The sequence below is a fragment of the Struthio camelus genome, chromosome 10 (assembly GCF_040807025.1).
Source record: "Struthio camelus isolate bStrCam1 chromosome 10, bStrCam1.hap1, whole genome shotgun sequence".
Classification (NCBI taxonomy): Eukaryota; Metazoa; Chordata; class Aves; order Struthioniformes; family Struthionidae; genus Struthio; species Struthio camelus.
The window spans coordinates 21,165,855-21,178,873 of NC_090951.1; the positions used below are offsets into that span (position 1 = coordinate 21,165,855).

General features: G+C 39.1%; 1 protein-coding gene across 6 annotated transcripts in view; it reads right to left on the bottom strand.

The window, feature by feature from the left end:
* The window catches only part of SLC7A6 (solute carrier family 7 member 6), a 33,185-nt gene that overhangs the window by 6,740 nt on the left and 13,426 nt on the right, over nt 1-13,019 (bottom strand). For all 6 annotated transcript variants that reach the window (XR_011143337.1, XM_068956269.1, XM_068956270.1 and 3 more), the window contains one exon: nt 10,154-10,277. Coding sequence is in view for 5 of the 6 variants with exons in the window: in XM_068956269.1 (XP_068812370.1) it covers nt 10,154-10,277 (124 nt within the window). In the remaining variant the exon portion in view is untranslated. The remainder of the gene's footprint in view (nt 1-10,153; nt 10,278-13,019) is intronic.

Sequence of the window (13,019 nt, forward strand, 5' to 3'; positions counted from 1 at the left end):
CTTGCATTTTCTGTTCACAAAAATAATGCCCAAAAAGGAAAACCAAGTGCTCTTAGAATTTTCTCACCCATCCTGATACATTATCCAACTTCACTGCAGCATTCTAGTATAACATACTGATTGTCAAAAATCAATAAAGGTAAGTCTAAAGATAAAAATATGATTAGGTATCCTAAAAGGGAAGTCTCATATTGCAAATGACAAACATAGCCATTATCAGACCTACTGTTTATGGACACTCTTCTTGCCATCTCTCTACTTGGTTTTCCTACACAACCTCTTTCTTCCCCACCCGTGAGCACCACTAGCAGGTCCTTTGGGTACTCTCACAACAAGACATGGCAACCAACACAGTAAGTGCTTTATCAGATAGTCCAACTCATTTGTTACTATTGCTAGACAATACTGCAGGCCACTGTGGTGACTTTTCACAACAAAGCTCTGAACCAAGAAGCCAGGAACATTAAAGTTTCACAGTAAGTAGTAAGAGTCATTAATTGCCAGTGACCTGAGAAATATAATGCAAGTACATAATAATTCACAAGATATTGTCCTGGTCAATTCTGTTTAGCCTCCTGGGTGGGGGAAAGAAGATGGATTCTTACAATATCAAGCATAAGAACACTCAAAAAAAAAAATCAAGAAATTCAGTACACGAAGACTGACAGCTGTTGAAAATCTTGTCTCTCAGTCTGAACATTGTACCTTTAACATGTTTGAAGTTAAGCAAAAATCTGCTAGTGCTGTGTTCAGAGAGGGGCAAAAAGCCTTCCTATCCCCATGTTATTTGCTAATAGCTAAGTTACCTCCACGATTTCTCTTTCTGAAGCAAACTAACAGTCACGGTAGCAAAGGGATGGTGTCTGCATTAGACAGCACTAAATCACTATTTATAGAAAGGTACCTATTTTTACTTACAGATAAATGGTGTTCACCTGAAATTGATAACACTGTTTCTGCAAACCACATAGATTTTGCAAACCACATAGATTTTAGAATATACACAATAAACATTTTACATCTCAGCAGGCAGCAGTCACCTAAATCTTTTTATGAACTTTTCTCTAAGTCACTTTCTCAGCTCTCCTCTGCTTTATCATTTTCAAGAACATGGTGACCCTTAATCATTAAAGCATACATACTAGTTCAGCTTTGTACAGGTCTGTCTTTTCTATTACGAAAGTCTTCTTCAAATCAGCTTTTAACCACGACAGCTATTTTAACAATCCCGGGCCTCCCCTTTAAACCACTGTACTTCATCTTAAGATTTCTGAACTAAGAAGTTCAGTCAAAGGGGACCGATATTCAAAACTGGCCTTCATTTGTAGCACACAAAGCTATCTGGATTTAAAGGCAGATAAACTTTGATTTAATTAACCCTGGAACAAGAAATGACCTTTATTTGTAGCATACAAAGCTATCTGGATTTAAAGGCGGACAAACTTTGATTTAATTAACCCTGGAACAAGATCACCAAAACTAGTGCAGTATGATCTGTTCGCTAAATGTTCTGGTAGGCCAAAAAAGCCTAAATACATTGACTTTTTGTGAAACAAGTGATTTTTATGAGCAAAACCCTGCACGTAGTTTCAATCTTCTAGCTGCAAGTCGCAGAAGTTTCACTGCCATAAAACAGAAGCTTGCCCATTTTAAGTTTCCCATCCTTTTCTGGGTTGACAGAGTGCTTTGTTCAGCACATTACATAGTTTAAGGGTCAGAATCCAACTCTGCTTAGCTGCACACTATCATCTACAATAAAAATAAAAAAATTATTCCATCCTTGCAGGCAATTTAGTTTAGCCTCAGTAAAGGCAGATAGGATTTCCTGCTGCTAAAGGCCAATGCAAGAGTCCATAATCATTTCAAGAGGAACCTTGCAAAGAGGTTCACAGTTAATGCAGCAACTCCATTAGTCATCCTGATTCTTATAAAAGCACCTTTCCCTCCCAGCGCCCGAACTGTTTTAGATGGTTTACATGCATTAGTGTAGCTTCCCTCATAGTGGAGCTTCAACAGACGAGAAGAACACACACACACACACAAAGAACAAGTGCACAAATTCCCATAGAAATTATAAAAACTAACAGAAGTATAAAAACTAACAGAAGTATAAATGGAAGAACTAAACCATGTATGAATTCAATTTCATGCAGACACCAGAACATCCATTTAGCAAAAGACCATGCCATAGGAATTGTGTTCTATATACCATGTAATGCCCATTTCCAGTCCATTGAAACTGGAAAAAAAAAAATCTAATAATTTACATTACTGTACATAAAAGATTTCTGCTGCCTAAGAATAAATAATTACTAGAAGCCATAGTGCTTCTCTCACATCCTTATTGGATTTGAAATAAAAGCAGCTCTGAGAAAACTGGTCTCCCAAAGCAGAATGTAATTCATAATGATCCAGTGCAAGAGTTTTGACAATTTGTCCAGAGCAAGTGAGAACGAGGAGGAGATGCAAATTCTATTAGGCAACTGTTACAACATCCTAAAGGAAGATTTAAACCTGGACTGCCTTACTTCTGAAGCCAAACAGCAAGCAAAATTACTAGACACCAACTATAAAACTGCTAGAGGATTCCTTTTTTAATAAGCAAAGGTAAGATACAGAACTCACTTCAACAAGGCGTTAGAGAATTAAGATGGTTAGTAAGGTTGTCCGCAGGATAAGCATTTAGATAAGTAATATTAATCAGCTAAGGTTAAAGAAGAGAGGGAAAACATAAGGATGTAATCTTACGCTGTAGAACGCATATCAGCTGATAAATCATTTGGAATATCTCTTTCCCCGGAAGCCAGGTTATTGTTCGTCCCTTGTAAGCATCTTCCATTTCCTTTTGAAACATCTAGTAGCGGGCCAGTGTGGAATGCCAGATTCTGAACTAACTCAAAGGCCAACTCTATCCAGTAATGCAGATCTTATCTTTCTAAGATGTCCTAAAGTTGTTTCACACATCCTAGAAAATGGCAGTCAGTCACATGAGAGTAAAATCCAGAAAAGAGTTCAGGCAGTTATGTCACTTCCAGAAATTACACACAGATGAAGATGTTACAGAATCAAGGTGTTCCAGATGCAGGCTTGTGGCTACAGGGTATGTTACAACTGCTGGCCCAGCTCAAAGTCTAAATAATTATTTTCTGTAGATCTGTACTAGTCAGCCTCTTCGACAGAAAGAATAGCCTTTTAGTTAGATGAACTTTTTAATAATACTGCAGTTGGGATTCTTGAGAGAGCAAGGAGCGGAGCATTAACTTCAAGAGCGTAACTTCTACTTAAGTGAGATAAGACAAAGAGTATTTTAATTTAGGATGACCTAGGAAGTTCAGTTTGGTCTGCCAAGTAGATCTGTTTAAAAAAATCTTTCAGCAAAACAAAGCTGTTCAGTTGACACATACCTGAAGTTTGGTTAAACTTCCAAGTGATATTCACTAGCTTAACACGACAAGTACAGATCCAAGCATCTATGCAGGTGTTTTCTGACAAGGTATCACTCTTACTTCCAACATAAGAATTTGCCAAGCTTTTGTATTACTACTGAGACAAAAAACACATTTTTACCTTTCGGAGTACGTACATTCCCATTTTAACAGATGCCAAGAAACAAAGATCTCTATAGTGTTTCTCGCAGAAAGTGTTACCAAAGTGTAAGTAAAAGTGGCCCCAAAAAGCATTCAACTCTGTGTGCATGTGTAAGAGGGTTATTTTGCATAAGAAAGACGGGCAGAGAAAAAATACAAAAAGCAATCAAGTTATCACGCACACAGACTACATGCACTGTACGAAGAGGATAAAAAGGGGGAGGGAGAAGAGTTAGTGGTTGCTTTCTGCTAAAACCATAATCATACAATCATGGATCCTCCACAAACGAGCTAGTCTGGGGCTCTGAACTGAGCATCTGACCAGTTCCTCCTTAACTACCACTACTTCTGGGAGTAGTGAAGTGCAATTATTTAAAAAAAAAAAAAAAAAAAAAAAAAAGACCTCGCAACAGGGGAAAGAATAGAGCATTTGCAGGGATATGTGGAGGATGACAGAGGAGCCTACCTGGAGGCAGCTATAGCAGAAGCATTTAGTCCACCAAAACAGGAGAAAGCCACCACTATGAGAATGGATTTCTTCTCAGGTTTCTTCTGAGAAAGTCTAAAGAGCAAGAAGGATTAAGAGATTAAATTGTCATCTCAGCTGCAGTCTGACATGTCCTGTAGTCCAGGCTTGAACTATCACTGCTTCTAACAGTTAGGAAACAGTAAAAGAATTAAGTGGCTTATACAGCACTTCCAATTACAGGCCAAGTCCTTTTATGCCCTCCCCTCCGCAGGACAGGTAAGGTATACATGTATGCACACACAGACACTGTAGAAAGACGTGCCCTTGGAATTGTTTCCCTTAGTTCTGTTTTTTTTTCCCCAAATCATCAACAGGGAATAATAACGAAGAGAGAAGTAAGGAGCTCCAGCCATGCACCTTGCAGTTGAATTGTCCTCACTTCTTCATGACTAGAGTGTTGCAGGTTACTCCCAGAAGAACAACAAACAACTAAATCACAGCTTTGTTTCAAGATATGAATGGCTGATTTACTACCTTTTATTTTTATTTTGTTAGTTTGATTTCATGATCATCAGCTAGTAATATTGAAACAGTTTGCAAAAACGCTTTTTTTTTTTTTTTTTTTTAAAAAAAAGATCCAAGCAACAGTTTCGTACAAACAAATTAAACTGGAAGCAGCAGGAATTACCCCAGATAAAGAATTGCCACAACAAAACGCAGAGGATACTGTCTCACATCCAGTAATTCAGGCACACCAGACAATTAGAAAGACCCACATTTATTTTAGGAAATCACAAGATGAGAACTGTTTCAAACTTAGTTGCACAGGAAAAGCGCGCTTAGAGGCACCAGAAAAATGCCAGACTACAACGAGAGCACATGGAACGAGGCTGTTATGCTGACAACACGCTAAAAGAGGATTGATCAAACAGATGAACAGTATCGATCAAACAGATAAATGCAAAGAGAATGTAGTCTAATATAAATCAGAAACATACATAAAACTACAGCCAAAGATGATGAGGTACTTGTTCTAGGAAGGCTTAAAAGACATCTACAGAGTCCGTTTATATACCTCATTTCAAGATCCTACCACACACGTGAGCTTCTCCAGGCTCCGTTCTATGACATTCTCATCCCCTTACCACTGTACCTGCTGACTTCTAGGATATGCAAGTGATACCTGACTAATCCCTAGGAAGCACGATTCATTCTCTATTAACTTTTCCCTTGAAGCAGGGCATACATGCAGCTCCTAAATCACAGAAAGGTTTGCTAGTCACAACTATAGTCTGCTTTCTCGACTTTTAGCTCGAGGAGCTACTTCCTAAAAGAAACAAAGAAACACTGATTTATGGCAATCAGGAAGCTGACTAACCGAGTCCATGAAGTTTTCTTCCATTGCCATAGATCGTATTTGTATAAGGAGTGAGAGTGAACATCAACGGAAAATTCAAACATCAGTTGAAAATCGAGCCAGGAAAATTGCAAAGGTGCAATAGAAAGCAATTTGAGAAAACTGTTCAGGTCTCCTTTAACTCTTGTCTAGACTGCCATCCTGTTGATGGATTCTAACTTTACACAGGGATAATTCTCCCTTAAATTTCCCCCTCTAAGCAAAGGTATTTCCAGTAAAAGTACCAAACGCAGTGCAAGATTCAGCATGAAATTCATCTTTAGGTCACTCAGTAAGATCTCAAAACAAGAAAAACCTGCTCTACTCTACTGCATTAATATATTGCACTTCTACTGCACGTAGACAGGCATCTCTTTTTTTTAAGCTCCACATTCAAAATACACATGCTAAACTCCAACAGTGAAACCGTTTAGTTTGGGTCAACCCTCTGGTTGTGAAGATACTTGACCTAGATCAACTCTAGTGTCTATCCTGTTCTTAGCAATCTAAGGGTCCAATGTTTTCCAAAGTCTCTTACTGTTCTGATATTAAAAATGTTACGTAGTACTCTTTCCAGGGCTGGCTCAACTCTTTACTTTGCCTCCAAAGTCAGAGAATTCTTACTGTAACTGGCAGAAGGAGTTCTGCATGGTAGTGAATGCTGGCGAGCTCCAAGAAAGAGGGCAACCGACTTACTGAACTGACCTTCTCTGAAAGCGATGGCCCACAACTGCCTGTCTCTAATGAAGAGTTTGTCCACTGTAAGGGACAGAACGTGCATTTCTTTCAAAGGAGTCTTATTGGAAGGTGTCAGTGCAACCAAAGGTGGTGGTCATGATCCTGGCGGCTCAAGATAAGCACATTTTCTTCTTCAGAAAAGCAGCCAGTGACCAGCCAAATGAACAGAGAGAAGTAGTATCCAAAGATCTAAGAGTAACCTAGAAATTCCAGCTGAATTCACTGGGAAGAAAGTTAATTTCATAATTTGTTCAACTATAAACCAAAGAAGAAGAAAATAGCTAGGAGACAGCCTCCCACATTCCTGCTTCATCAGAGAGGACATGTCTAAGAAAAGCAGGTCTGTTTAGAAACAGAGCAGACCAGACTAAGCTGTGCAGCACCAAGAAAGACGACAGCCACCTGTGCAGGGCAACCAACTGCTTGCTCCAGTCGGTGACTGACATCCATTTTTAGCTTTTTATAGTAATGGAAGTGAGATGCCAAATACCACCCACTGTATGAACTCAATCAACCATAAAAGGAAAAACAGACATGACCACACACAGGAAGCAGGTAACAAGCTCTCTGCTCGCAGCTATTATGCTCTTTCCTGTTGGAGGATGAAGTAGACCAAAAAGATCAACTGCTCGGGGAGCCAGCTGCCCTCTTCACAAGTAAAAAATACAACAGTTCTCAGCAGATGCAAACAGAGTGGTTCACTGACAGGGAAGGTGAATAGAAGTTCTGCTTTTTTTCCCCCCTTTTTATTGAACTGTGTTCATGCTACAGAGCAACTGCTTCATACGTATAAAACTTAACAGTAGGAGGTGTAACGGTTTCCAAAAGGAGCTAAAACAGAAGTCAGAGACTCCTTTCGGTAGTTCACAGTTCTGAAAAAGGAAGTGCTTTCTCCATGATCAGCAAACATCTGAAAAGCATTTGCAGAAGTTCTAGGCTAGCTGTTGCAGTATTACTTCAAAGACAATAAAAAAGTGCTTAAGAAACTGGGTTTCTTAGTCCTGACACCAGCACTGTGCCTCAAAAGAGGCCAATACTGGGGTGAAAGGAAGGATATTTTATCATTTCTTTTCATACCAACCCTCGGTAAGGCTGTTTTCTGACTTCTAGCTACGACTGAAAACAACATGCAAGGTGATATGCAAAGACACGCTCTTGCTAGCATTTCTTCTACTTGTAACTTTTACCCTCTTTTAAAAACTGGAAGTGGTAAGGCTTTTTGTTTTTGTTTTTTTCCCTTTTCCATTTCAAGACCTCTTGACTGAAGTGAACAGAAGATACTCCATCCCCTCCCAAAATAGCAACAGGGAGAGCTTAAATTTGGTTGTTTCTTTATTACACAAAAGGCTTTGAAATGCAGCAATATTATTGCTGCTTCTTTAAAAATTCATTATTGTCATTTTCATCCTACAACTACTTAGAAGACAATAAGGAAACTACAGCAACCTGCATCTTACAATGCGCATAGAATTCACGAGCATACACGAGCAGACTGAAGTGGCTTATTTTCATCAGGTGAGTTTTTGGATTGGCTTCATGCTCTTCTCTATGTTTCATTCATCCACTGACCACAATGCCCTAAGTCTTAATAAAAATTCCAGTGAAGATAAAATTCCCTTCTACCACTCAGGAAAAACTTTCTTCATCATGAATGAAGATTTTTAAATCTCTGCATCATAGGAGGGTTTTCAAATACAGACTATTGTAATTGCTAGCTTTTTTGTCTATTTACTAGAAATCTACGGGAACGTTACACAAGTGTTCTTGTTTGGATCAGAAGCGCACTTCGGAAGCAAATCTCCTGATAGTCACCACTTGCTGCTCTTCAGTTCACATTGCTTAGAGGTCTCAGTTCCTTTCAGATGATGCTGAACTAGCAGATGCACTCCAAGAGCACCTCTGCCGCGCTCCAGTTGCTAATAAGCATTCAGTCCATGGGACCACCACATTAGACTTAGTCCCAGATAAAATACTCCTGAAATTTGTATAGCACGGGTGTCAGGTCCTCAGCATCAACTGTTCTGCTCGACAGAAATCCTCCTACCGGCCCACACTACTCACGAATCTAGCAGCGGATCAAGCCTGAAGGCTGTCTCAGAAAACTGGATAATTAGATTCATATCAGGAATCTTTCATGAGTCATGTGCGAAGTACTAAACTTCAGCTGAACTTTCACCTTTTCATCGGAAAAGGGATAAAAGCAGTGGCAATCAGCAGAACATCGTCTGCCAGCTGATGAGGTGTCTCAGCAAAAATGCCTTTAGATAAAACATTAGTTAAACTTTTAAGTGCAAGTATTTGGCAATCCTGAGATCTGCTACAGAAGTACAGCTTTAGAATTCCAAAGTCATTCATTCAGATAAGTTAAAATTAGCACTAGATGTAAATCCCTTGATAGCTTTGGGAATCTCAAATAATATTTTTCATAAGTAGTATTCTCTTCGCCCAATATCACTGCATACAATTAGATTGACTGAAGCCTTTTTGCCGCTGTTAGGCTTTCCTTTTTTCTCCTCCAGGTCCAGATGCATGCCATACTACAGAGGAAACCAGACTGGTCCAGTTTTGAGTACCGCAATTTCACATAAAGTTATATTGCGTGCGTATATACATACACAAATGTAAACACACACATGCAAATGAACATAATGCTGCTTTTGATCAAGAACTAAGTCAAATAAAAACTAAATGAAGCGTGCATAAAACCACAAAGAAATTAGTCTCGAGTTTCACATCCGCAGTAAGGTTCAGGCACCCCCTATGCCTCCCTTTACCTGGCCACCATTTCCTGCTGCAGCAAAACCACCTGCTCTGTACAGCCATAAAGATCAGAGAGGCCAAACAGTGAATCTTTACCCCAAGGTGGATCAGTTTTCCTGATCCTGTTTCACCACGCGGCCACATAAACCTCCATGAGGACAAAAAGCAGGAGCAATAGAGTAGGCACAATATACTGCCAGGGGACAAGCAGGGTATGGAGCATTTCACTGCTCTCAAATGAATGTATTTTCCAAGTCCCTGTCAGGAAAAAACAAACAGTAGTGTACTGCTTTACAGACATCAGTACTGAAAAACCAGCATGGACAGTGACCTGTGTATTGGCTTTTAGTTTTGCCTGGATTAGTTAATTCTGAACAAAAATTTAAAATACCGTTATGAATCACTGGCAGGTACTCCATATAACAAAAGCCACTATGGGGGGGATAACAGCCTACAACAGAAATAAATATTCCTGGCGGCTTTGTTATACCTTAGCATATGTTGATATACAGTAACCAGAACTGTCCAATTAATTTTCTATGGGGGGGGGGGGAACCCTTCACCTTTGTTCAATGATTAGCTTATATATATAAAAAACATGCTTTGACCAGCTTTCACTTTAAGTATCTTAAATGTTTTAAGTGGATTCCAACTGCCACCTGTATACAGAAATCATGAATTTTAAAATGTTAAAAGTTGTTGGAATTAACGCAATGCTGGGAAGAGAGTGGTTCAAGTTATTAAGATGAGTGACACAGAGCTAAACTTTGTCCTAACTCAGCTGCAACACATCCATTTACAGATACACTTTATACCAAAGATTGGATCAATACAACCTAGCTCAATGCAACACTGTTCAGAGTACCACCTCACTTTGTTGAGCTGTAGCATGAAGTAACAGAGAACAGGATTAAGTATTAAGCAGTCTCAGTACAATCAACACAAAGCTAACAAGTCTAGTTAGCTTCTTTGCAAAATACATTAAGAGGTTGGATCTGCGCCTATTTTAATAAACCTGATATTATATTATACATAAATTCATTAGTTATTTTCCTATTTAAGATTGTTATTTAGGATGAGCTGTTTGGTCCTGTATTCAGTGAATTAGTATAAGGAACTAAGAATTTTTCCTGTTTTGTTTCTCAAAAGTAAATGCATCCCTGAAAAGTGATAATATAGCAAAATGCTACAGAGTCAACTTACCACTGCCACAGCATCACTAGAAAGAACAGCATTAACATCCAGCACTGAATAATAAGCTATATTAGTCATAATATAGATAACAGTCACAATTGGCATAGACACTGCAATAGCCAGTGGCAAGTTCCTGTAAGATTAAAAAAAAAAAAAAAAAATCATTAATAATAGAATTACCTTATTAATTTGCATCTCTTACTTCAGAGATAAAAGGTATAAAGATACAAAAAGATTTCAAAATTGCTATCTCTGGAAGAGTTTGTTTTAAAATTAGAAATTCTAATGTGGAATACCAGGAAAACTAGAAATTCTAACTGCAACAGAACTTTAAACTTAAATTTTGTGAAAAAGGTGATTCTATGCCACTGCTCTTCAAGTACACTAACTTCAGGGTTTCCAGATCAGGGATTATAGGCCTTCAAAGTCACACACCTTCAATTATTTCCTACTAACCATGTTGTTTATCACTACTAGGAGGAGACCAAAAGGAGCAGAGCTCTGAGCCACTGCATTCACTCCACCTGGGGAATGCTGCTGCTCTTCTTCTAGTACCTATTTCTAGAAAGGAGGCAGGGGAATCCTCCAAATCAAAACAAAACCTTGAACATCTCATCCGCATTCATTTGTCACCACAGCAGAGAACAAACAACTTGGGCTGGATCTCTGCTGAAGGTAGAGGTGCAGAGGGCAGAGATCCAAAACTGCTGCCCAGCTGCAGGTTCTGGATGAAGTGCATCTTATTAGCAAACAGGCGAGACAATAATGTCTGGAAAGTAATGTGAAAGCACTGCAAGCCAAACTCTAAACATGAACAGGTAAGATTTAATTTAAGCTAGCAGTTTATAAAAGGAAGGTACATTTCTAAGAACATCCATATCCTTCCTGACAGATGAGCTTTCCTGAAAGAACATTTTAAACTTTTGGTGATGAAAGAACAGTTATAAATGGCTGCAGAAGAGAAAGAAGAGGTCAAGCATACACGGTAAATACCTTCAATATTTTTCCAACCTACAGTTAAATTTTATTTGAGAACATTTCCTGCATCTAACACGGTTTGTCACCACGTTCAGCATCGGTTCAGCCTCTTCCTGACAAGCTGCTCCACAAGTCCACGCCTCACTGTGGGAAAAGCTACCTCTTTCTGTTTGTTTTGAACCCAGCTCCTGGCAGCTTCACATCATGGCTCTAGTTTTTTTGTTGGATCAGTGGGGGCAATTCTTTACTACTTTCCCTGTGCCTAGCAATCTGCAACAAAGGCCAAGATAACCAGAGCGCTGGGCTTTTGCGAGCAAAGATGCAGCAGAGTACAGCAAACAGAGGAGACTACAAGAATGTAGGTGTAATTTCCCCTTGGTATGCTTTCATTTCTAGCCTCGGACTGGAGCAGTGGGCACATCATGCTGCTCCTCCCTGATCTAGCTATGCCCTCCTCCAAGAGGGGCCAAATCTTGCCTAGTCTTCCCCCTTATTTTCCCAAAGTTCCAGGAGATTTGTTGTCCCTCCGACTTCACATGGAGAATGAGGGACCCCACATGTAGAGAGGGCACAGATAAACTCAGAGCCCAGAGTCTGGAGCTCCACAGAGCAGAAGTAAACTTCCATTTTCTGGCTTTTCTCAGCCTTGCTCTCTCCCCAGATCTTGCACGGATATTCAGATGTCTTGAAAAGGGAAGCAAGGGGGAGAGTGTTGCTCTCCCACCCATCCACTTTGAAATCAAACACAGAAACATGAACGAGCCATTCGACATGAACACAAACACAATTTTCAGCAACAACAAAAAACAACAAAATGGAAAAACTGAAAGGCATTTTGGAAGATTCTGCAAAAATTTTGAGAAGCCCAGACCTCCACCTGGGCCTGTCTGATGCTGCACAGGCAGGAAAAGAGAAAAAAAAAAAAAAAACCCAGCAAGTGGGAGTTCTGGCTCTGCTTTCAGGTTGCACACCCACAGCAAGAGTCCAGCGGACCTCAGCACAGAGAAGACACAGAACTAGAAAATCACTCTGAAATTCACTCAAGCACCCAAGATCAAAGCCAAAGGACTATTTCAAATTTAACTTGTGAAGTACAGCTTTGACAAAATGAGCATGAGGGAAGGCATTATGAATCAAGTCATCACAAAAAAAAAAAAATTATCCTATCAGATAGGAGATATATGTATATGATATGTCAGCTATCAGAAAAAACTATTTTTCAAAACAATGCATCTATTACACAACTTATGCAACTGATGGTACAAAACAATACAGTAACTTCAAAAGATGAAAAGGTACCGCAACTTCAAAAGGAGCTCTTTCAGCAGGAAAAACAACTTTAAGCACTGAATGACAGATGCAAACGTAAAACGTAAGTCTCTTCTGAATATATATATATCCAATGCTTGCAAGATAATTTAAGTAAACACTGCCAACCTGAAATTCAGTTTCATTAAAAATAGCTATTTTTAAGAGTTACAATTTTATCTTTTTATAGGTAACTTTACAGATTAAATAAAAAAATGCACAGCGTAGAAAGCAGGGGTAACAGAACAACCTTTTGACAAAAGTCAAACCAGTTAGGAGAACTAAAGAACTCTTCCATTCTTTACCTTCCACTTGTAGTGGACTAAGCTGTTGTTTACAACAGAAGTAAAAATGATTAAATAGGATTCTATTTTTTAACATAAAGGCGTTTGCTTACAGACTCACAACTGAACAAAGACAAAGGAGTTTAGTCACACTAGTCACACTTGTGCAGCACAGATTCATGGAAAAGATAAGTTTTTTTTAAACAGATCAGAATTATTGCACAGATACAAACATAGCACAGACCACACTCATGTAATTGTTACAGTGCAGTATTAACATCTGTTTGTAAAGAAAAGCATGCAAC